The 23,500-nt window shown below is 35.1% G+C and overlaps 3 protein-coding genes across 5 annotated transcripts in view; 1 reads left to right on the top strand and 2 right to left on the bottom strand.

Annotated features, from left to right (window-relative positions):
• Positions 1–7,276, top strand: part of LOC306867553 (guanine nucleotide-binding protein G(o) subunit alpha-like) — a 34,424-nt gene extending 27,148 nt beyond the window's left edge. The window contains exons 6-9 of the mRNA XM_079413284.1: positions 714–843; positions 1,972–2,043; positions 4,175–4,262; positions 6,260–7,276. Coding sequence (XP_079269410.1) covers positions 714–843; positions 1,972–2,043; positions 4,175–4,262; positions 6,260–6,450 — 481 coding nt within the window. The 3' untranslated portion in view covers positions 6,451–7,276. The remainder of the gene's footprint in view (positions 1–713; positions 844–1,971; positions 2,044–4,174; positions 4,263–6,259) is intronic.
• Positions 7,277–8,291: 1,015 nt separating this feature from the next.
• On the bottom strand, positions 8,292–9,487 carry LOC306867561 (neuropeptide B-like; the record flags this gene model as incomplete). The annotated part of the gene is made up of 2 exons (XM_079413292.1): positions 8,292–8,420; positions 9,218–9,487. 2 exons carry the CDS (start codon positions 9,485–9,487, stop codon positions 8,292–8,294), a joined length of 399 nt encoding a protein of 132 aa, XP_079269418.1.
• Positions 9,488–10,120: 633 nt separating this feature from the next.
• Positions 10,121–16,023, bottom strand: LOC306867549 (N-sulfoglucosamine sulfohydrolase-like). 3 transcript variants are annotated; one of them, XM_079413276.1, is made up of 7 exons: positions 15,821–16,023; positions 15,337–15,497; positions 15,153–15,258; positions 14,174–14,505; positions 14,010–14,091; positions 13,724–13,927; positions 10,121–11,224 (listed from the first exon to the last, which is right to left on the bottom strand). In XM_079413276.1, the coding sequence occupies exons 1-7, from the start codon at positions 15,909–15,911 to the stop codon at positions 10,665–10,667; spliced, it is 1,536 nt and encodes a 511-aa protein (XP_079269402.1). In that variant the 5' UTR covers positions 15,912–16,023; the 3' UTR covers positions 10,121–10,664. The 3 variants fall into 3 exon arrangements, with proteins under 3 accessions (XP_079269402.1, XP_079269404.1, XP_079269403.1); XM_079413278.1 differs by having other exon boundaries at positions 14,180–14,505; positions 15,821–16,017; XM_079413277.1 differs by having other exon boundaries at positions 15,153–15,252; positions 15,821–15,989.
• Positions 16,024–23,500: the final 7,477 nt, after the last annotated feature.

Genomic DNA, 23,500 nt, shown 5'->3' with positions numbered 1-23,500 from the left:
TGTTCATGATTCAATTCATTTGTCTGATTTTATGGGAAACCCTCATGTATTAGTATCCCATAAGGCACATATAGATTTCTTTTTCCATCATGTTTGAAGTGTGAGATATAATGATAGATATAATTTCAGACGTGTAGGGGAATCTTTCCCACAAATATAGAGAAGAGACAGCACAGGATGAAGTGGAAGATGGAAAATAAATGTGTGAGAGAGAACCATAGATACTGTTTGTTCATGGCCTTCTCTGTTTAGGAGACAAGAAACACTCTTTGAGAACAAACACACTCTTTTTAGTTGTGTCCCAAAAACAGACGTGAAGAGGAGAAACCTGGAATGAAACGTCATGTTTTGAGATTTTATTTAGTTTTGACGCCTTTTTGCTATCTACTAGCTAACAAGCTAACTCTTTTAGTGTAGTGATCTAAAACGCAAAGAGAGGGAATTTGGCGGAGAGTGTTAATTTGAGAAGCTGGTTTGATTACATCAATAGCCCATTAGTCTGGTTTTCACATGTGCAGATGCGTGTCGCTAGTTAGCAGCATATTAGCATAACAAATGTGACGCTGTTTGTAAAAGTCATGTTTAAAATCCATTGTGCTTTGTAACTTGATGTACTCGAGGTAAATTGGTTTTGTGTTGAGTCTAATGTGTTTTGGGGTCATATTGAGGTGTTTTTTTTCCGTTTAGGACATTTTGTCTTTTTCTCTCCACAGAATGTATGACGTTGGAGGCCAGAGGACGGAGAGGAGGAAGTGGATCAGCTGTTTTGAGGATGTGAGGGCCGTGCTGTTCGTCGTGTCTCTGAGTGGATACGACATGACGCTAGTAGAAGATCCATCTATGGTGAGAAAACACTTGTGCTTTTGCATTCATCTACTACTTTGAGCAGAGGTTCAGTTAATGTTGCTGAACAAACAAGTAAAGAAACCAAGAATGTCATTAAAAGTGAGGAATTTGTGGTTGTTAAAAGTTTCCAGTATTAAAAAATAATTATGTACATACAAAATGGGCACCTTAAGAATAGTTTAACCAACAAAAATTAATCTGTTACTTATTGATTTTTTTTGTAAACAGTTATATTTATCAGTTACAACTAGCTACATGTAAAGCATCATTATAAATATATTACGTTTAAAAATATGCTTTTGGAAGATATTTCATTGTATTATTTTCATAATTCAGTTAATATAACTTAAATGTAAAATTTAGTAACAAAAATAAGCATCAGTATTAATGCTGAAATGTCACGTAATTTGAATAATTTACAGTATTTGTTTAAAGTGCTAATGTAATATTATAAACATACATTAAATGTATATTAAACAATTTAACAAAATAAGTCATTATTAATGCTTACAGTGACATTTTATTTGAATATTTGACTTTTCATTTTGTACTGTAATATTATAAAACCACATTTTCCTGAATATAAGTCCCTTTTTAATGCAGTTACAGTCGAGAGCAGAAACACATGAATATTTGTGCCTAACGAGAAAGCCGTTGGCGTTTATTATAAATGTTGTTTATAATGAATGCAACTGAAATGTATGTTTATTTAATACTTTTTCATTCTTGTCCAATTCTGTACTGATTTTGAAGTATTTGTTGTTGAGTGAGGGGAACTTTTCATTATATTGCTATTTTACATAATTTTTTATGTAATTTGTGCGTGCACCAATGCAACTTTCCTTTCTCAACAATGCAATTTTGACTCAGCGTGACTTTTATTTGGAGAAATGTGTTAATGTTGAAAATAACATTTAGTTTGAACATTTTACAGTATTTAATGTATTATTACAAAACTAAAATTTAGTAACAAAATCGTTCTACTTAATAGATATCCGAATGTTAATACAACACACAGATTGTTCGCATGCACCGACCTCCGCTTTTCCTTACTCATATGACATCACAAGAGCATCATGGGATCTCATGGGAATGACTTGTTTTTCATTTTGTTCTCTTGTTTAGAATCGACTGCAGGAGAGTCTCAAGCTGTTCTCGTCAATCTGTAATAACGTCTTCTTCAGAAGTACTTCTATGGTAAGAAACGGCTCAGTTAACAGAGAGAGCTCATCCAATCTCATCGTCCCATTAGCTCGAGAGGAGGTCAGTGTCGTCAATCAAGAGATGATGCAAAACAGGCAACGTGTGACCAAAAAAAAAAAAAAGTGCCTTGCAACACGTTTTTATTTTATCAAACAACTCCTAAATCCAAGGTGCTCGAGTAGTGTGAAAAAATGAAGAAGCCTTTATTCACTTGGCTTTAGAATTTAAAAACAACACATTTGTGCACCGACGCGTTGCGGCTAACTCGCCTTCATCAGGTTGTCAATTTACAAACACACACAGAGTTAATTTAAGCAATCAGTTCATCACATGACGTAGTCACCAGAACAGGTATCGAAGTAACAATGAAAGTATTACTTATCGTAGTCATAATCAATCAATTCAAAGCACTGTAACAAATGTGTTGTTTTTAAATTCTAAAGCCATGTGAATAAAGGCTTTTTCATTTTTTCACACTACTCGAGTGCCTTGGATTTATGAGTTTGATGATATGAAAGAATCCCGCATCCAAAGAGCACCGATTAATGGATTTTTTTTTTTACACCCCAGCAGCACTTTTTTTGCATAATTGTGAATATTTTTATTTGTTTTATTTAATAGTTTGAATTTACTGAAAACTATTAAACTATATAATACAATGAAAATAAATAATATAGATATATATAGTTTTCAGCCACTTCTACAACATTTTCAAATGTTATCAGGTGTTTATTTTTTGACAGTCTTGGTGCTTATGCTGCTTATATTGACAGTCCTTTTAGCGCCGCTACTAAAGTTTGCGATGATTTTAACGTTCCATTTTTTTACTTTTCATATTTCATTTTCAACTTTCAAATTTGTCTTTGTAAAAAAATTTAAAATAAACTAATCTTTCGTGATTATAATCTGCCTGTGAAATGACTTTCCGTTTCTGCTGACATCATCAAGTACTCTCATTTTTAGCCCCTCCCCTCCATCCTCTCATATATAGCTAGTTGTCATTAGTATGTTACCAAAGTCATTTTACGTGGACGTTAACTTTACGTCACCGGTTTGACCAGTGTCAGTGAGTTCTTCACAAGTTCTGAACCTACATCTCATTATAAACTCATTTTACGATTAATGTTTTTGCGATCACCTGATAAGAGTTTGTCGCTTGTTTAGACGGCACTGTTTGTGGTTTCATTCATCGAAACTTCTTCTTTGATTTCACTGATTACCGTAGCTTGCCGTGGTAACCTCGCCTCCAGATTTACCATCTTCCCTCATAATTACAGCCCACATCGTCAGTTAGCCCAGACTTTGTTATAATTGCCCATGTCGTTTGGTAATTAAACTAGCAGGTATAATTTAGGTCGTCCCCGTGGGTGACGGTGGTCCACTTTGTTGTCTGTCTATTTATCGTACGCCCTCCGTCCGTGTAATGAGGTGCGCTAACTGCCCTTGTTAAGATTTTATAGCCATGTTAGTCACACTGTGTTGTTTTGCAACGCTGAGCAAAATCATCACTGGAGTAAGTCGTTAATTAAGCCATTATACTGAGCCGAACTCAATGTTATTCTCTTTTTCGATCTTCTTTTGTGGACACTGAGGAATATAAAAGGAAAAGTGCACCCGAGCCGAGTTCATCCAAAAATGAACATTTGCTGAAAATTGACTCACCCTCAGGCCTTCCAGGATACAGATGAGTTTGTTTCTTCATCAGATTTGGAGAAATGTAGCATTACATCACTTAATCACCAATGGATCCTTTGCAGTGAATGGGTGCCATCAGAAGGAGAGTTTGGATTCTCATTCTGACTGCACCCATTCACTGCAGAGGATTCATTGGTGAACAAGTGATATATTTCTCCAAATCTGTTCTGATGAAGAAACAAAAACTCATCTACATCTTGACTGACCTGAGGGTGAGTGCATTTTTGGTTGAACTATTCCTTTTATAATCTCTTTTTGTCAAGTCGGTCATTATAACCACATAAAACTTTCACTTTGAAGACTTTCTATAGCTGTTGTATTGCACTAATCAGTTCTTGTCCTAAAGGATTGATTTTACAGAGCGACTGATTTATGGGTTGTGTCTGTCTCAATACAGCTTGGCGTACAAGTGTCTCTTTATGTTTTACAGATATTATTCATGAACAAGATTGATCTTTTCCAAGAGAAGATTCTCCACTCCGGGCGTCATCTGCGGCATTACCTTCCCCAGTTCAGAGGTGAGAGACGGATCTGTGATTACACATGAATCATGTTTACTTTCTCTGCAGACTCTTGAAAGAAAGTGTATTATTTTCTTCAGCTGCTTGCAAAGTTTTATTTGTTTGCTCACTCATGTCCTTGCAAGCATTTCTTCTACAGCTCCTAAATATATTCATTCTTTCTTTATTTGTGATGTTCGCTTTGATTTAGTTGTTTGTATCATTCGTTTGTTTGTTTGCTTTTTTCTTTTGTTCTCATTTTTTTAGACATCCATTAATTTTAAACATTTGTGTGGTTCATTAAGTCTTTGTCATTTTAGTTCTATTTCTGTTCTTTTTTTATTTGTTTGTTCTTTTGTTCATTGATTTTGTTTAATTTTCTTTTGTTTGTTCATTTTTTTTCAATTTATTCTTTCATTATTTTTGTTCTTTCTTTTTAGTCATTTGTTTCTTCCAATTATCTGTTCTTTTTTGTTAGTTGTTGTTCTTTTCTTAGTTCTGTCCTTCATTTGTTTGTTCATTTGTTTGTTTATTCTCTTTCATTGTTCATTCTCTCTGTTCTTTTGTTTGTTGGTTTCAGTTTTCTCCATTTTATTCATTTGTTTGTTCAGTTGCTTGCACTTGTTCTTTCTTTTATTCCTTTATTCTAGTGCTGTTTTTGTTTCAGTCTTGATCTTTTTTTTCTTTTCCCAGTTTGTTTGTTCTTGCTTTTCTTCTATTTATTTGTTTCTTTTTGTTCTGTCCTTTATTCATTTGTTTGTTTTTGTTCTTCTTTGTTTGTTCTGTCCCTTGCTCATCTTTTGTTTGTTTTTCTTTTGTTTGTTTTTCTTTTACTACTTTTTTCATTAAATGTTTCCCCCTATTATATTTTGTTTGTTCATTTTCTTTTTCCAGCATGTTCATGTTTGTTCATTCTTTTTTTTTTTTTTTTTTTGTCACTTGTTTGGTTTCCTTCTGTTAGTTCTCCTTTTCTTTTTTGTTTATTTTAAATTTTAGTCAATTTTATTTCTTTGATTTTGTTCATTTATTTGTTATTGTTCATTTGCTTTTTTCATTTTCTGTTGTCTTCTCTCCTGTTTGTTTTATTCATTTATATGCTATTTCATTATTTTAGTTGTTTGTAGTCATCGTCTTTCTTTCTTTCTCTTTCTTTCTTTCTTTCTTTCTTTCTTTCTTTCTTTCTTTCTTTCTTTCTTTCTTTCTTTTCATCCTGTAGCACTGTCCTTCCATTAAGACTGAATCCACCGTGTCGGCTTGAGTCTGTAGTTTGGCCGTTTAATCAGCTGGAATGGATCCCGTAGTTTTTATCTCAGGGAGAAAAGGTCAAGATGGACAAGGCTGGAAATTTCTCGCATGATATTGTCTTCTCTCCCCTCCTCCCACTCCCTCCATGACACTTGTATATGACTCAGATATAATTCAGACAGACCCAGAAATGCAAATGTCAATTTAGCATTGGAGGTTTAGAGATTGATCCCATTCATCAATCTTGCCGTTTGGAGCAGATCTCGTCAGATATTCATAGACTCTCACTTCATTTTTAATTTTTTTATGGGGAAAACCTCAATTACTTTCACTTCGCCCGTCTTCTCTCGGATGTACAGGGTTTCCTGGTAATGCATAATTCGCCATTGATAAATTCATATGTTTTTGAAGCAATCTCCTGTTTTGTTTTTCAAACCAGTGGTTATTGAACCGCATTCATATTTTGAAACTGTTGATTTCTAGCTTAAATATTCCTTAGAGAAAATACTTTTGCACCCATGCAAAGGAAAATATTGATATTTCACTTTCTCTGAAGTATATATGATTCATTGATTGTAGTGCATTCATAGTTTCTTATGATACAACCTATAATTAGTTTTTTTCATGACACTGAATACATTAAAATACATTCTATATATATATATATATATATATATATATATATATATATATATATATATATTTTTTTTTAACAGTATCAAATAAAACCACTTTTTTTCACAAACATCTCCCTGTGTTTTTGTTCGCAGGAGCTGACTGTGACGTGGATGCTGCCGCCCGGTTCATTGCCTCAATGTTTGTGTCTCTCAACACGACGCCCAGCAAACTCATCTACCACCACTTCACCACAGCGACCGACACCTCCAACGTACAGGTAGTTTTCCAGGTCGTCATGGACACCATCATCAAGGAGAACCTGGAGGCCGTGTCTCTGCTCTGAGAACCATTCCTCCTTTAATAACTCATTAAAGACTCACGGATGAGTCCTTCACAATGCTGATGGTATTTATTGTATATGATGCAATTATATTAACTAGAATGCACACGTTTAATGAAGCAATAACTGAATAAATGGCAGTTTATTTTCTTCTTGCTTAAACACAAACTAAAAAAAGACCAAATATCTAATAAAAATGCAATAATCAGCCCATATGAATCACATATTATGCTGTGGAAGTGTATAATATGGATTTAAAGAGTAAATTATGCTGTCCTTTGAGTGGTCGAGTTGCTCGTCCAAGCATCCCATCATTTCTAACCAAGATCCCCCACTTCCTGTGTGTACGTTACCATGGTTAATCATCACTTATAAAATAACCTTTTCCCCTAGTGTAAATCTTTGCCCAACACATTCCATTCAGAGATTGAACAGAACACCCTGTCAGGGTCCAGTGTGTTGTTTTGGGGGGGTTTTGTGTGATGAATCATCTTTTGCTTTTGACTTATTTGTGATCCAGCACTTTTATAGTTGTTGAGTCTTGGTTGGTGATTCAATCTGAAATGGTTTTATTGTACCAAGGTGAGCCAAACGCACATAGACACATCTATATGAAGCATAATCATACCTGTAGCAAATTTTGTAAATATGTTTGAAATGATGCCTAACCCATTTATTCATTAAGATTTGGTTGATATAAAATGTGTTTTTCTATTTAAATGCTGTATGTTGTGCCACTTTGCAAGGTAAATTCAAGTCACTCTTTTGTAAATGCAAAAAAGCCACTGTGAATAGAAACCTCATTAAAAACTAACATTAATGTTTTTGATATTTTGTTTTGTGCTGATCTCTCACACAATGAACGGTATGAAACAAATCACGCCAGCACAAATGCACAACACAAGCGTACACAGAATGAACGGTATATCTTTCAAGTTTAATAAAATAAAGAAAACATCTTTGAAAGTTTTTGCTCATAACAGTGAACTCTTTTTATGAATATTTAATACATCTGGAAGTAGGTACAAGAGACGGGCGGGCGCAGAGGAGAACAGATCAAACAGAAAATACCTCTCCGTTTTGTTTGTGGATTTCCTATTTTTCCATTTACAAATTTAAAGCAGCAAACTTCACATTGTGTGAACCAGGGGTGCTCAGAACTGCTCTCCAAGATCTATTTTCCTGCAAAATAAAGCTGAAACTAAGTGCGTTCACACTGGAAGTGAATTGAATTCGGTTTGACTTCACTTTGCTATAAACTAAAATTTATCTCTTTACTGTATGTCTTGATGACCAAATTTCATTTTAAGAAGAATAGGGGGGTTTTGTGTAGCCTATCACAAAACCATGTTCAACTTTGAATGTGCCAGACTTCCGATTATTTTTAGCGGCTCGTTATGCTGCTAGATATTACAAACTTGCATATATTCTCATATTATTTTAATGCTGCGTCGTAATTATGAACACACTGGTTTGCAGAGCAAATAGTTTTGTTTACTTCGCTTTAATATATATATATATATATATATATATATATATATATATATATATATATATATATATCATGAATCATCACGAATGAATCATCCCTCGCACATTCCCAGAACTTTTGCTGCGGCGAAATAAGGTGTACGGATTTATAATATATCACTCATAATGACAATGATTATTATTGGTATATAACTAAACTTTGCAGGAAGCTATATCTTCAGGAGCAGCGCTGAACAACCCTGGTGTAAATCAAGTAAACATTCAATGTCAACAGCGCGCCTCACTGCCTTGGCTGTAAATACTCCTGAAATGGAAGAGACTTTGGGTCGGAGAGGGAGAGAGACGGGTTCCGCTCAGGAGGTGAAGCAGTCCAGCGAATCGAGCGAGAGAAACACGTCTGCTTTACACCGAAACGTGCTTGAACCGTCCTGAACCAGCTCGCAGCTCTGTAGGTTTGGAGAAATGTCCTTTACGCAGATGGCCTGAGGGGAAAAACGGCACAGTTAAAGTTCATTTAAGTTATGGTTCTGATGCCTGAATTCACGTATGCGTCGGTCTTATGTTTTTTTGTTTTTTTCAAAACCGGTCAGACATCAAAGGTGTCTACATTAAATCTGACTGAGAAAAAAAATTAAATAATAAAAAAATAATATTAATGTAAAACACTTGACTGAGTTTCTGTGCTTGAATTCGTCCTGTTTTTCTATTGAGATATACAAATTATATATATATATATATATATATATATATATATATATATATATATATATATGCGCGCTGAAAGCAACCAAATTATAGCTGCTTTTATATGGGTTTTAATGTTTAAACAACGTTTTCATTTGTTAGACGATTTTAGAATGTGGAAACATGTTTTAAAAAGCTTTTGTAGGCCTATTGTTAATATATGTAAATGTACATTCAAATATATATATATAGAACATTTTAATATACATTAATTAGGCTAATTCATATGTTCTGAAATGTTCTGAATATTCATATTTGAATACAAATCAGGTATGATTTATATTGTATTGTAAATTTATCGTTAGTAATAATTTATGTAAAAAAGTTAAATATAAAGAAAAATCATGTTTTTTGTAAGTTCACATATGTATTTCTAATTGGATTGAGTAGCTTCTGCTCAGTTAAGCATTATATAATGTTTATGAATAAAATAAAAAAAAATAATTTTATAAAATATTTTGAATTTATTAACTTTTAAATAAAATAACATTTAAATATATAGCCTATGCTTTTCGTCAAATACAATAGAATTTACCATGTTTTTAAGAACTGGAGTTTGTCTGCTGCTGAAGTCGGGCATCACGCTGTTGGAGACGTCGGGGGTCTCGCTGCTGTCCAGCGCTGATTCGGTCTCAGATCTGCGCACATACGGCGACCTCCGGATCCCGGACAGCAAACCCGAGGCTCTCCCGACGGAATAGTAGCTCGGCCCGGTGGACTGCTTGTACCAGGCGTCTGTAGGATGGCTGGAGATGAGGATGGAAACAGCCACGAACACCAACACGGATCTGACGGACCTCTCCATTGCGCACTGGACCCAAACGCGTGTGTTGTGATTTATGATGCCTCGTAGCTTTTGGATTGATGTTCTCCACACATCTGGAGTTTATATATACCCCTCGGAGTCGTGATCTCGTTCGTCATTCCCCACTAGATGATTCATATTTCCGGCCAATAGGATTGATTTGCGCGTCTTTGCGCCTGTTTGGAGATGGCTGGGGAGCCCTTAACGTCAGGTGGATGTGATGTGTGGCGAGTTAATATTGTTTCTGTGTCACCGAACCTGTCTATATTGATCAATAAACGTCTTTCTGGCGTCACAGCGCAAATTAGAAAAGAGAAAATCCCGTGCGTAAAGACGCACATTCGCCTGAACCAAAGTATAAAGATATCAAAGTATTTTGAAATAATTACTATAGGAAATCTAAGTGCGTAGTACCTTAAAATGAAGTCTCATTAATACGTGATTTAAAATATTGACTTATTGACTTCTCAGTAATTACACATTTGGATAAACGTCACAAGGTTTAACCAGATTGGCAGATTTCTAAATCATTTAAATGAGAGAGCACTTTCAATATAGTAATTCAAGCAGCCATAACAAACTTGAGTTTATAAGAAAAACAATAAAATGCAAAAATAGGTATGAGATGACATTTAAGAAGCCAGAAATAATGTTTATTATTATTATAACTGCTATTATCATTAAAATATTAGTACTATACAATAACAATATTATTCGTAATAAAGCAATAATACACAATGTAAATACAACAATGTAATTTTGAAATGATAGCCAAAAAGTAATGCATATAATAATTAATATACAAAAATATAATTTTGATATGTTGTTCCTTAGGTATTTGGGATGACATATAAAAACATATTAAAATTATTATATGATAAAGTAAATTGATTGCCAATCTCTCAAAAATGAAACTTGGAAGGCAGAAGACATGTATATGGAGTCTATGGCAATTAAAACACAGTGTCAAATATGTCAAATATTTTCAAACATTTTCAAATAAAGTAGAGGTAATATAAAAAAAAGAGATGCGATAATGTTGACTTATTTAAAATGTTTATTAACATTTTCAATATTAAAACTACAAACATAATCTTACAGTTCTCATATTAAACCATTTAAACAGTGAACCTGAACCATAACAAGTTAATTCAGTTTTCTCTCAAATTTTAGGCACTCATAGTCCATTGTACAGTGGTCGGCACTGTGGTTCCAGCTTGGTCTCGAGGACTGCATCTGGCTCACACACCCAGGGATCCTCTGTTTGCCACTGCCACTTCAGCAGCTGATCCCTCAGGCTCTTCAGAACCGGGGTGTAGGCCGGATCACCAGCTAGGTTCCGCCTCTCTGTCGGATCTGACTGGATGTCAAACAGCTCCCACCTCTCCCGGTAGTAATACTCCTTTAGAGTCTTAAACCAGCCTGTGGGCTGACCCGTCTGAGTCCGGTTTAACAGATCCTGGAAGGTAGGGGACACGTAGAAGTCCTGGTCTATAGGGAAGGGCATGCGGTAATGCATGTTGTGCAGGAGGCGGTAGCGGCCCTGGTGGATGGAGCGCATTGGGTAAAACATAGTGACCTCGTGGAGACTCTGGCTGGCATAGACGGTGACCCAGGACGGTTCTGAGATCAGGGCTGGGAGAAGAGACTGACCCGTCAACACAACCGGACGAGCCCCTGAGAGACTGTATGATGGATGTGGCAAAGAAAACCAGTCCAGTATGGTAGGAGTGATGTCTGGGAAAAAATGAGAGATGCTGTTTTACAAATCAAAACTGTTGTTACACTGGCAATAATCTGTGAGTAAATAGAAAGATATGGCCTTAAACATAGAATCAAGTGTGAAAAGATGTAATGATAATTTTTTTATATCGTACGAACAACTTGCAATTCATACAAATATAAAATGTTACACTGACAATAACTGGAGCAAAAAATAAAAATGAGACCTCAAACACAGAATCTAGAATGAAAATGTGCAATAATGAGGGACGCCGATTCATAATATCGTACGAACAACTTGCAATTCATAAAAATAGAATTTTATTTTATCACATTGACAATCTGTCAGTAAATAAAAAGATATTAGCTTAAACGCAGAGTGATATGAATATTTGGCTATTTGCATAAAAAAAAGTGTAGTACAAATAGCTTCTGATACAAATAATTATCGTACAGATGTTTCCTTATATCTGCCATTCAGTAACAGTATTTCTATACTATAGCCTCAGTCACAGAAACAAGTGCATGAGTGTGCAGTGTTTTCTTAAACAGGCGTACAGCACTGCCTAGTGGTTAAAAGCAGTTACAGTATATAAGAAATTATGATCCGCACTCACGAGAACAGTCTTCTTTTTCCATTTTATTTAATGAACATCACCAATGGGGAAAAGACACAAACGTTTCGGCTACCAAGCCTTTCTCAGTGTGTAAAGCAATTACATCCCTCCACCCACTTTTCAAGTCAACCAATTATGTCGACGTCATCACTCGTTAGTCAATGTTGAATCACCACAATCACATCACGCATCCAAACTTTAATATTTAACTGAAATGGATCGTTATTATAGACATGATCTTTTTCAAATTTACCCAGAAATAAATTTGCATAGTTTGGTGCTATGGGAGTGCCCATCGCTGTACACTGTAAAAAAAAAGAAAGTTGAGCCAATTTAAAATTTTAAGGTAACCAGCTTCAGCAGATTTTTGAGTTTTCTCAACTTGTTTTAAGTTTATACAACAAAAAGTTGAGAATCTCCTACAAAAATAAGTGGAGAAAACTCAAAAATCTGCTGAAGCTACCTTGCACTTGCAAATAAAAATCTCTCTCAAATAAAAAATAGTTCTTGGTTAAGACTAATGTAGTAAGGTCCACTATATATTGTGATGGTACTCTGCTGTCATCATCTTTACAGTAAAAATTGAGTGCATCCAAACCTGCCTCATGAGGTATATTTGTGTAGAGTGAAGTGACATCGAGCGTTAGAAGCCAGTCCATCGTGCTTATGCAAGGAATTTGATTCAATTTATTAAAAAAAATCAGTGGTGTCTTTTAAATAGGAAGGCACTATCGCTTGAATCAAAGAATCAAGAAATTTAGATATAGTTTCTGTCAATGACACATTCCCTGAAACAATTGGTCGCATTGGAGGATCTTCTAGTGATTTATGAATTTTTGGTAAAGTGTATAAAACCGGAATCCTAGGATATTCATTTTTTTAAATATTTAAATTCTTGTTCATTAATCCATTTCCTATCTAATCCTATTTGTAAAATTTCATCAATTAGTTTTTTATAGGACTCAGTCAGGTTAAATACAAGTTTCTTATAAAATGTCTCATGATGTAACTTTCCTTTTATTTTCTCGATGTATGTACTAGTATTCATAACCACAATCCCTCCACCTTTATCTGCTCTTTGAATAGTCAATGTCGGATCATTAATTAATGCTGATAATGCTTCTCTTTGCCCTCTTGTTAAATTTTGCTTATGCAATTCATTATGGGGTTCTTGTAATCATTTTTCTACAAAAGTCTACAAAAAGTATTAACTGAATGATTATAAATTACTGGTGTAAAAGTACTTTTCGGTTTAAACTGTTGTACATATGGAGTTGCATTCACATTCGAATTAAAAAACTTCTCAATTTCACATTTCCAAAAAACTTAAACGTTGAGCATAAAGGGATTTGAGACATTATATGGTACAAATGATAGTCCTTTACTCAATACTGTAGTTTGTTCAGTGGATAATTCTTTGTCTGATCAATTAAATACAATATTGTCTTTGAAACAGTAGATTCGGATGAAGTTACCTCCCGAAGTCCTTTTCCCCAACGCCCTCTTCTCATTGGTTTCTTCCATTTTGATTGCGCTTGGAGCGCTTTTTCCACTGACTAATGATTTGACATTGACTAATGAGTGATGACGTCGACATAATTGGTGACTTGAAAAGTGGGTGGAGGGATGTAATCGCTTTACACACTGAGGAAGGCTTGGTAGTTTGTGTCTTTTCCCCATTGGTGATGTTCGTTAAATAAAACGGAAAAAGAAGACTGTTCTCGTGAGTGCGGATCATAATTTCTTATATAAAGTAACGCACCAAAATGAAAAGATCAAGTAACGGAGGAGCACGGTGCAAACAACGTTGTTGAAATAAAAGCAGTTACAGCCCATGAGAGACTTTGAGCTGTGCACATCCTGATATCATTTAATCAAGCTATTGATTGGCTCTTACCCAGCAGACTGACGTACGCCTGGCTAACCTGCCCCCAACGCTGCCAGTGTTCAGGTGAGGAGACCAGCATGGGTTCCTTCACACCTGAGCTGTATAGGTTAGTGCGACCATTAGGAAACGGAACTCCGTTATCTGAGCTGTAGATCACCAGAGTGTCATTTTCATATCCCGCATCCCGTAGTTCTTGAAGAACCAGACCGACACCTTCGAAATCAAGCAGAACATTTGTGAAGATCTATGCAAGCAAATGTTTAAATATTACTGTGAATGGTGTAAAATATATAACCTTGGTCCAGCCGGCTGACCGTTGTGTATTGGGCCGCAATGTCCGCCCTCGCTGCAGGAGTGTCCGGAATAAAGTACGGTACCTAGTCATATATGAAGAGACTGATGGTTAGGAAATTCAACTAATGACCTTTTACATTTTTCTTTATTAGTAAGGCGGCTCACCTTGACCTGGTCTGGAGAGTAATACTTCGGCTCCCAATCCTGAATTCTCCCCATTCCGCTCTCTCCATTCCCAAACTTTTCACAGAACATTCCATACTGAGGCTGGGAATGGCCGCAACGGTGAGGATCATGGAATGCCACGTAGAGAAAGAACGGCCGCTCCTCTTCCTTCTCACTCCTCTCCTCTTTCTGGCTTTGGAAGAACTTCCGGACAAGGAGCTTGATCTTGGTGATATTTCGACCCACCTGAAGAACGGAATTGGTCTCTTCTGTGTAGGCGAAATCAAACGGGTATACAGGGCCTGGGCCAACATGTTTTTTCCCGATGATACCTTTCCAAAAAAAAACAAAAACAATTATGAATGATGTAAAACTCAAAAATTTTCCAAGATTCACTCATGTTTTGAGTGTTTAGTTACGAATCATAAGCTAGTTTTCTCTTGAGCACAAAAAACGTCTGCCAAAAGGTGTTCAAAATTTGTACGAAACTTTAAAATTCATAGAAAAATTAATTGTCGTACTCATACGCTACGTTGGTATCAATCTGTCATTTGGTAGAAAGACTATTATCAGGGCTCAAAATAGAAGCAATCCCAAAAGTCATAATAGTTAGAAGCTACTTTCCTAAATTTGTACAAAAAACTTGCTATTCGTAGAAAAACAAAAAAGTTTTTATATATATATATTTTTGTTTTAGAGTCAGAAGAATAATTGGTTTTTCTTCATACAGATTTGACACATTGGTACAAATCAGTCACAGTTGTCCTATCATCTGGCCTTAAACACAGAAACAAATGATAAAGATTAGATTTTTTCAGTGTAGTACAAATAATTTGCGATAGAAATATTCATCGTGCAGCACTACACTGACACAAAATTGTCATTCAGTAGAGATTTTTTCTGTTATCTGGCGTCAAACACAGAAGTGCATTAACATGAACATTTTTTATATTCACAGATTAATAGATCTTCATCGTACCTGTGCGAATGTGTGCTTGTTTCAGGAGAAGAGGAAGACTCTGCACTCCATCAAATGAGTTAAAGTGATGAACTCCCTGATGGAGACCGTACATCCCATTCTGGTGCTATTGATCAGAAAGAACGTTCAAGCCAAGTTTATCCAAAGGCCAATGCTAAAATAGAGACTTTAACCTGCTGGTTACCTGTGGTAGTCCAGTCAGGATGGTGGAACGACTTGGTGAGCAGCTGCTGACGGAGGTGAAGGCGTTCTTGAAGATCACACTGCGCTCAGAGAGAGCCCGGAGATGAGGGGTCTGGACCACAGTGTTGTTGTAGACATCCGTTTCGAACCCACCATCATCAGCTGTGTTTCACAACAGAACATAAACACAACATTAATACAACTTAACAAAACAAGCATCAAAACAACGTTAATACAACATAACAATACAAAAACCTTAATACAACATAATAATACAAACATCAAAACAATGTTAATACAACATAACAATACAAGCATCAATACAACCTTAATACAACATAACAGCAATACAAACAAAACAAAATAACACAAAAATAAAATAGACATAAATACAAGATAACAACAACACAGACATAAGTGTATAAATTAGTTATTTTGTCAAATCAGTATTTATAAAAAACCCATGATTGTGTTTTACTACACACCAATGATGAGAAGCACATTTCTTCTTCTGCACTCTCCTATATCACAACAAACCAGAAGACACAACAGAGTCCACGCGAACAGAAACGACATTTTAGTGTCATTTGCCTCCAGAAACCATGTTACTAAAGCAAATGGAAAAGTCTTGACTTTGTTTACACTCCGCGAGACCAACTTCCGCCCTATGAGTTAGTCACATGACCGCGATCAGCTGACGCGGATCCTCAGCCAATCGCGTGGCGCGTCGCTGCTCAGACCGCGATACATGCCAGAGTCGCTTTGAGTGCTCAAATGTTTCTTTGTATATTTATGTGTTGATATAAATAATGTTTGAACTCCGATGAATCAAAGGTCTCTGAGGTTTCACATTGTGCCTCTTAACATTGATCTCAACTTGCAGTTTGGTTTATAAATACGATTATCTAACTGAGATTATTATTATATTTAGTATGTTTTTTCAAATGCTTTTCTTCTATGTGCATTGCACTGTGTACTCAGATCATGAGATCCTTTTAAAATGTCATATGATTCATGTCAAAACTCTTACCTAATCAGTTTTAAGGGTATTTTAGGCCCATTGCGATGTTTGATTATTTTCTTTTTTTTTCTATTTTTGCAATTTGTATCTCGTTATTGAAATGCAATAAATAAATAAAATGTAATCATATTTTTGATTGGAATATATTTTTGCATCGTTAGTCATTTTAGTAATTCTTTAAGTGTTTTCTTTGCATTTTGCATCTTGTTACTGTAATGCAAAAAAATAAATCAATAAAATCTTGTTACTTGAATGCAAAACATAAAACAGAATATAATAATGCATTATTGGTAATAGCAATATATTTATGCTAGAATTTGTAATTTTAGTCATTTTTAAGGGTATTTTTATGGCCATTACTATTTTTTTCTTTGCATTTTGCATCTCATTACAGTAATTAACCTGAATTTTTTGTTTCTGTTATGCAAATTCAAATAATAATAACAATAATAAAAATAATGATATATTATTTAAATTTTAATATATTTATACATAAAGTTATTTTTGTACTGCCGTTTAAATGTATGCCAAATTAAATAATAATAATAAAAAAAACAGTTTCTGAACAGGATGTTTTTATTACTGTATGATTCACATGTTTGAACAAGTAATTTCACAAGCAGCAGTGTTTGAATCTCGTGATCGTGCGTTTTATAGCTTGTTGTCATGCTGTCTTGTAGTTTACGTTTGTCGTTTTACTAACTAGTGGATTCTCCACAGATGTACTTTGAAAAAACACTTATGGAGAAGCAAAAAGAAACGTTTTGACTAGCACACAGCCAAGAAGAGCTTGATAGCTCCACCCTTCCCGTGAACTCTGCCACATCCTTGTTTGTCTACACCATCTGAGTAGCATTCAACATCCTGGATGAAGCACTACAGCTCATGAAGATCCTTAACTGATGGTGTTCGGTGGGATCTTCTGATGGAGCAGTGACGGGTCTCCACTGGTATGCCGCCCTGCGCTCTTGTTTTCCCATACTCACCTGGCTGCCCAGGTATAACCTGACCTGGCTGAAGATGGACCTGATCGCCGGTCTGATGGTGGGTTTGACTGCGGTTCCTCAGGCTCTGGCCTACGCGGAAGTGGCCGGTTTACCTGTGCAGGTAAGAACATCCACGTTCTTCCAGAAAATTCTGTCAATAATTACTCACCCTCATGTCATTCCAAACCCGTAAGACCTTCGTTCATCTTCAGAAGACAAATTAAGATATTTTGATGAAATCCGAGAGCTATCTGACCCTGCATTGACAGCAACACTACTGACTCGTTCAAGACCCAGAGAGGTAGCAAGGACATCATTAAAATAGTCCATGTGGCGCGTTGCTGTCAATACAGGGTCAGATAGCTCTCGGATTTCATCAAAAATATCTTAATTTGTGTTTTGAAGATGAACGAAGGTCTTACGGGTTTGGAACGACATGAGGGTGAGTAATTAATGACAGAATTTTCATTTTTGGATGATATAATCAAATAATCGAGATTATTCTGTTCTAAGAATCTTTAAAAGACGATATACTGCAATTATATTAATACAATTATGTGTAATTTTCTAAAGAATGAAAATTATTAAAGGCATCTGAAACACATTTAACATTGGTGTACAAAATATTAAATATTGAAATATTAATTAAATATCATCATTATTCAATTGTTTGGAGAAAAAACTAAATACCCAAAAATGTATTTTTCTTTCAATATTAAATGTGAAATTAAATGTGTTTCATAAAATAAAATTTAGATAAAATTATCTAAATATAAAGACAGCTATATATATATTTTTTATATATAAACACATTTATATTGTCAAAATTAACGCGTTAATAAAATCATTTTAACGGCACTAATTTTATTAACTCACGATTAACGCAGCACAAATTTTTGGTTTGACCTTTGGCCTAGTTCTCCCGTAGTTGGAGAAATGGAGATGCACAGTGTTGTCAACTAGATTTAGTGACTTTTTTCCACACATCTAGCGACTTCTTGGACATACCTTATCTAAATAAGGTAGTTTCTGAGACTTGCCGGTACTGCCGTGCGAGGTCTTGCTTTCCCAGCGCGCACACACTAGTTTGAGGCAAACAAATTTAATAATAAATTATAAATGTACATTTTGGAAGATTCAGACGAAGTAGTGTGAAAATGTAAACAGGTTTGTGTAAGTAAATTGCTCAGTGCAAAGAAAATTAATGGGAACTTGGTATTTCTTTTTTCATGTGTCTAATAGACATGAACAAGTTCTTTGAAAAACATCTATGACCTTTGAAACATATCTAGTCTTCATGCTCTATGTTGACTATGGTTTCAATAATAATAAACATACATTTGCATAAAGCATCCATATTTGTCATTGCTCATGTTGATTAGAGTATTAATTTAAGTATTAATTTAAGTATTAAGTATTAATTTAAGGTACATTTAGAACAAATATAAATGTGTGATGAAGTTGCGATTAATCACGTGTTAATCTCGATTAAATATTTTAATCAATTAACAGCCGTAATATATAAAAACAATAAAAAAATATATATGTGTATTTGTGTGTGTGTATATATTTATACAGTGCCCTCCGAAAGTATTGGAACAGTGAGGCCAATTCCTTTATTTTTGCTGTAGACTGAAAACATTTGGGTTTGACAACAAAAGATTAATATGAGATGAGAGATTAACATTTCAGCTTTTATTTACAGGTATTTTTATCTGGATCTGATACACAACTTAGAAGATAGCACCTTTTGTTTGAACCCACCCATTTTTCATGTGAGCAAAAGTATTGGAACAGATAGAATTAACATAGATTAAAGTGAAAAAGACTTAATATTTAGTTGCAAATCCTTTGCTTTCAATAACTGCATCAAGCCTGTGACCCATTAACGTCACCAAACTTTTGCATTCTTCTTTTGTGATGCTTTTCCAGGCTTTCACTGCAGCCTCTTTCAGTTTTGGGGAGTTACTCCCTTCAGTCTCTTCTTTAGCAGGTAAAATGCATACTCTACAGGGTTTAAGTGCGGAGATTGGCTTGGCCAGTCTAAAACCTTCCACTTCCTGCCCCTGATGAACTCCTTTGTTGTTTTGGCACTATGTTTTGGGTCATTATCTTGCTGCATGATGAAGGATCTCCCAATCAGTTTGGTTGCATCTTTCTGTAAATTGTCAGACAAAATATTTCTGTAGACTTCTGAGTTAATTTTGCTGCTGCCATCATGCGTTACATCATTAATGTAGATTAATGAGCCTGTCCCAGAAGAAGCGATGAAAGCCCAAGCCATTACATTACTAGTGTTATGTGTACTATAATGTACACCTGTGTACACTGTGTTTCAGATGAGCTTGTGTGTTTGGGATCATGAGCAGATCCTTTCTTTCTCCAAGCTTTAGCCTTTCCATCACTTTGGTCCATAAAATCAGTCCATAAAACCTTGTCCCAGAATTTTTGAGGCACGTCTCCTATTCTTCTTGCTAATGAGTAGTTTGCATCTTCTGGTGTAGCCTCTGTACTTTTGTTCATGAAGTCTTCTGCGAACAGTAGATTGTGATACCTTCACTCCTGCCCTCTGGAGGTTGTTGCTGATGTCACTAACAGTTGTTTTAGGGTCTTTCTTTACAGCTGTCACAATGTTTCTGTCATCAACTGCAGATGTTTTCCTTGATCTACCCGTTTGAGGTGTGTTACTTAGTACAACAGTGGTTTCTTTCTTCCTCAGGAGATTCCAAATGGTTGTACTTGCTATTGCCAGTGTTTGTGCAATGGTCTGATTGATTTTTCATCTTCTCTCAGCTCCACAATTGCTCGTTTTTCACCCATCGACATGGTTTTCATGTTGGTTACACGTCTAACTAACTATAAATGCAGTCTGCACGGATCTGAAACTGAGCGAAGACATTCAGTGCTATTTATTGTTTGAATAATCAATTAATAGGACACACCAGGGCAACAAAACACACGTCAGTCACATGTTCCAATACTTTTGGTAACATGAAAAATGGGTGGGCACGTAAAACTATTTTTAGGTAGTTTTTGTATTTTTTATTTTTTATTAAACTCTGAATCCCATGTAATTTTCTGAACACGCACTTATTCTCAACACTAAAGAATCAAATCTGAATTATTTTGGGTTAAAAAGCACTAAAAATCAGACTGGTCTCTCTCTCTCTCTCTCTCAAAGAAAAACAAATAAATGTATATATATATATATATATATATGTTACATTAATCAAGATAATTATCTTTCTCTGTAGTTTATTGTAGCACTTTTATAAGTTTAGTATGTTTACATTTATTATTTGTTGATTAAACTGATTCTCCATTAGGACACAGATGTTTGGAATCTTTTGGACTGACAAAGATTAAACAACAGACATAAACACTGAAATGTATTTTTGATATTAAACTTGATATGATCTACAATGGCTATGCTTGAAATATTTTCTTGGATAATTAGATATGTTATGTTTATTGTTTTTTTAATTACTATACATAAAATATTCAAATATCTTTTGATACAAAAATCTATATTCACACCATATTAGTATATATACAGTGCCTTGCGAAAGTATTCATACCCCTTAATTTTTTTTCACATTTTATGTTGCAGCCTTATGTTAAACTGCTTTAAATTAGTTTTTCCACATCAATCTACACTCCATACACCATACTGACAAAGCACAAAACAGGTTTGTAACATCTTCGCAAATTTATTAGAAATAAAAAACTGAAATGATTCCATTGCATAAGTATTCATACCCTTTTCTGGGACACTTGAAATTTAGCTCAGGAGTACTCATATCACTTGTAGATGTTACTAAACTTCAAGTTGAGTTAAACTGTGGCAAATTCACTTGAATGAGTATGATTTGGAGGTTTAACAGCTGATAATGCATATCAGAGCACAAACCAAGCCCTGAGGTCAAAAGAACAGTCTGTAGAGCTCAGAAACAGGTTTGCGTCAAGCCACACATCTGGGGAAGAGTTCAGAAAAAATTCTGCTTCATTGAAGGGTCACAGAAGCATGTAGCCTCTATTATCCATAATGGAAGAAGTATGAAACAACCAGGACTCTTTGTAGAGCTGGCCAAACTTGAGCAGTTGATGGAGAAGGGGTTTGGTTATACTGGTGACCAAGAATCTGATGGTCTCTCTTGAGCTCCATGATCATATGTGGAGATAGGAGAAATCTACAGAAGGACAAATATCACTGCAACACTCCACCGATCTGGGCTTTATGGCGGTGTGACCAAACTCAATCCTCTCCTCAGTGAATACACATGAAAACACACTTGGAATTGGCAAAAAAGCACCTAAAGGACCCTCAGACTCTGAGAAACAAGATTCTCTGGTCTGATGAACCTCAATTCTAAGCATCATGTTTGAAGGTAACCAGTTCAGCTCATCACCTGCAGAGTACCATCCCAAAAGTAAAGTGTGCTGGTAGCAGCCTCATGCTATGGGGCTGTTTTTCAGCAGCAGGGCCTGAGGGACTCGACAGAGTAGAAAACAAGCGCAATACACCAAAATATTGAGAGAGCCTTAATGAAAACCCAGTCCAGAGCATTCAGAACCTCAGACGGGCAGAAGATTTACCTTCCAACAGGACAGTGACCCTAAGCACACAGCAAGAGTGGCTTATAGACAACTCTGTGAATGTCCTTGAGGGGTCAAGCCACAGCTTGGGTTTGAACTCAATCAAATATTTCTGGAGAAATACTGAGTTAAGGGTATGAATACTTATGCAATGTACTTATTTCAGTTTTTTATTTCTAATAAATTTGCAAAGTTGTCACAAATCTGTTTTTTGCTTTGTCATTATGGTGTATGGAGTGTAAATTGATGTGGGGAAAAAAGTAATTTAAAGCAGTTTAACATAAGGCTGCAACATGACAAAACATGAAAAACATAAAGGGGTATGAATAGTTTCGCGAGGCACTGTATATACGTATATATATATATATATACAAACATATCTATAGGCTACATTATTTGTATATTTAACATATGTAAATAAATTATGTAAAAACTTTTATGCAATATTATCTAATAGTAATAATACTATACAAAGATCTACTGTATATTTTTTATTTATATTATTCAGTTCTTCTGATTAAAGGTTATATACACAATTACATAGAATGACTATGTTATTAAATCATTATTTATATATATTAAAATATGTATGTGTAAACGTTTTTGTGTATATGCATAAAACATATAATAAACATATCATAATTTAACTTTTTAAATACGGTATTTTATATTGAAAAAAACATTATTAGTAGTAGTATTGTTAATTATGCTTATGAGTATTTCCCCTCTTCCAAATGAATGTCTGAAAATAAATGTTTGTGCTACTTTTAAACAGTAGAGGGCGATTTTAAGCTTCTGTAGTTCTAGTAAATTACAGGCCCAAGTAAAACACTGCAATTAAGTCTGGCTTGTCTTATGCTGAATTTATGTAGTTATTGATATTGTCAACCAATAATGTCCTGACATTACCAGCAAGCAGCGTGCAAATATACTTAACCAGTATATCCCAAAACAAAGATGTTTCGATTTTCTTGGTCTGAAATTGTTCCAAATCACATTTCAGTGCCATTGACTTTTATTTTCAAAAGAGACCATGCTGATATCAAGTTTAATCAAACATGTGGTCTGGATGACTTCGCTATGGATAAAAAGCCACAATTCACTCCGTAACTGGCATTACTGACACTTTTAATATCCTAAAAGTCTAATAACAAAGTGAAAGCAATGGCATTTTGTACTTAAGTCTTTCCTTATACGATGTGGTTGGATGTTTGTTCTTCATCATAAAACTGACTCACAGCGGTACACACCTGGTGAAATGTTGATAGACTAAGAACCAACACACACACAGGTTATAAGATATTACAGTCACACCTTAAACTCTGACCTTGAGCAAACAGTTGTCATACTGTTAAACACATCTTCAGGGAGTCTAAAGGCATGGTCACATTAACTGTTGCGTGGCAAAATTGTGTGGGTGAAATCCAGTCAATAGGAATCCGTACGATGGGGACTTTCTGCCATCAAATAAAAAATGGAATTGCAACTTTTTTACTCACAGTTCTGAGTTTATATCTTACAATTGTAGACTTTTTCCCATAATTATGAGAAAAAAGTAGAAA

Source organism: Barbus barbus (assembly GCF_936440315.1).
Source record: "Barbus barbus genome assembly, chromosome: 49".
NCBI classification, from domain to species: Eukaryota; Metazoa; Chordata; class Actinopteri; order Cypriniformes; family Cyprinidae; genus Barbus; species Barbus barbus.
The sequence above is the reverse complement of the archived record's forward strand: the minus strand, read 5'-3'. Positions and strand labels throughout refer to the sequence as shown.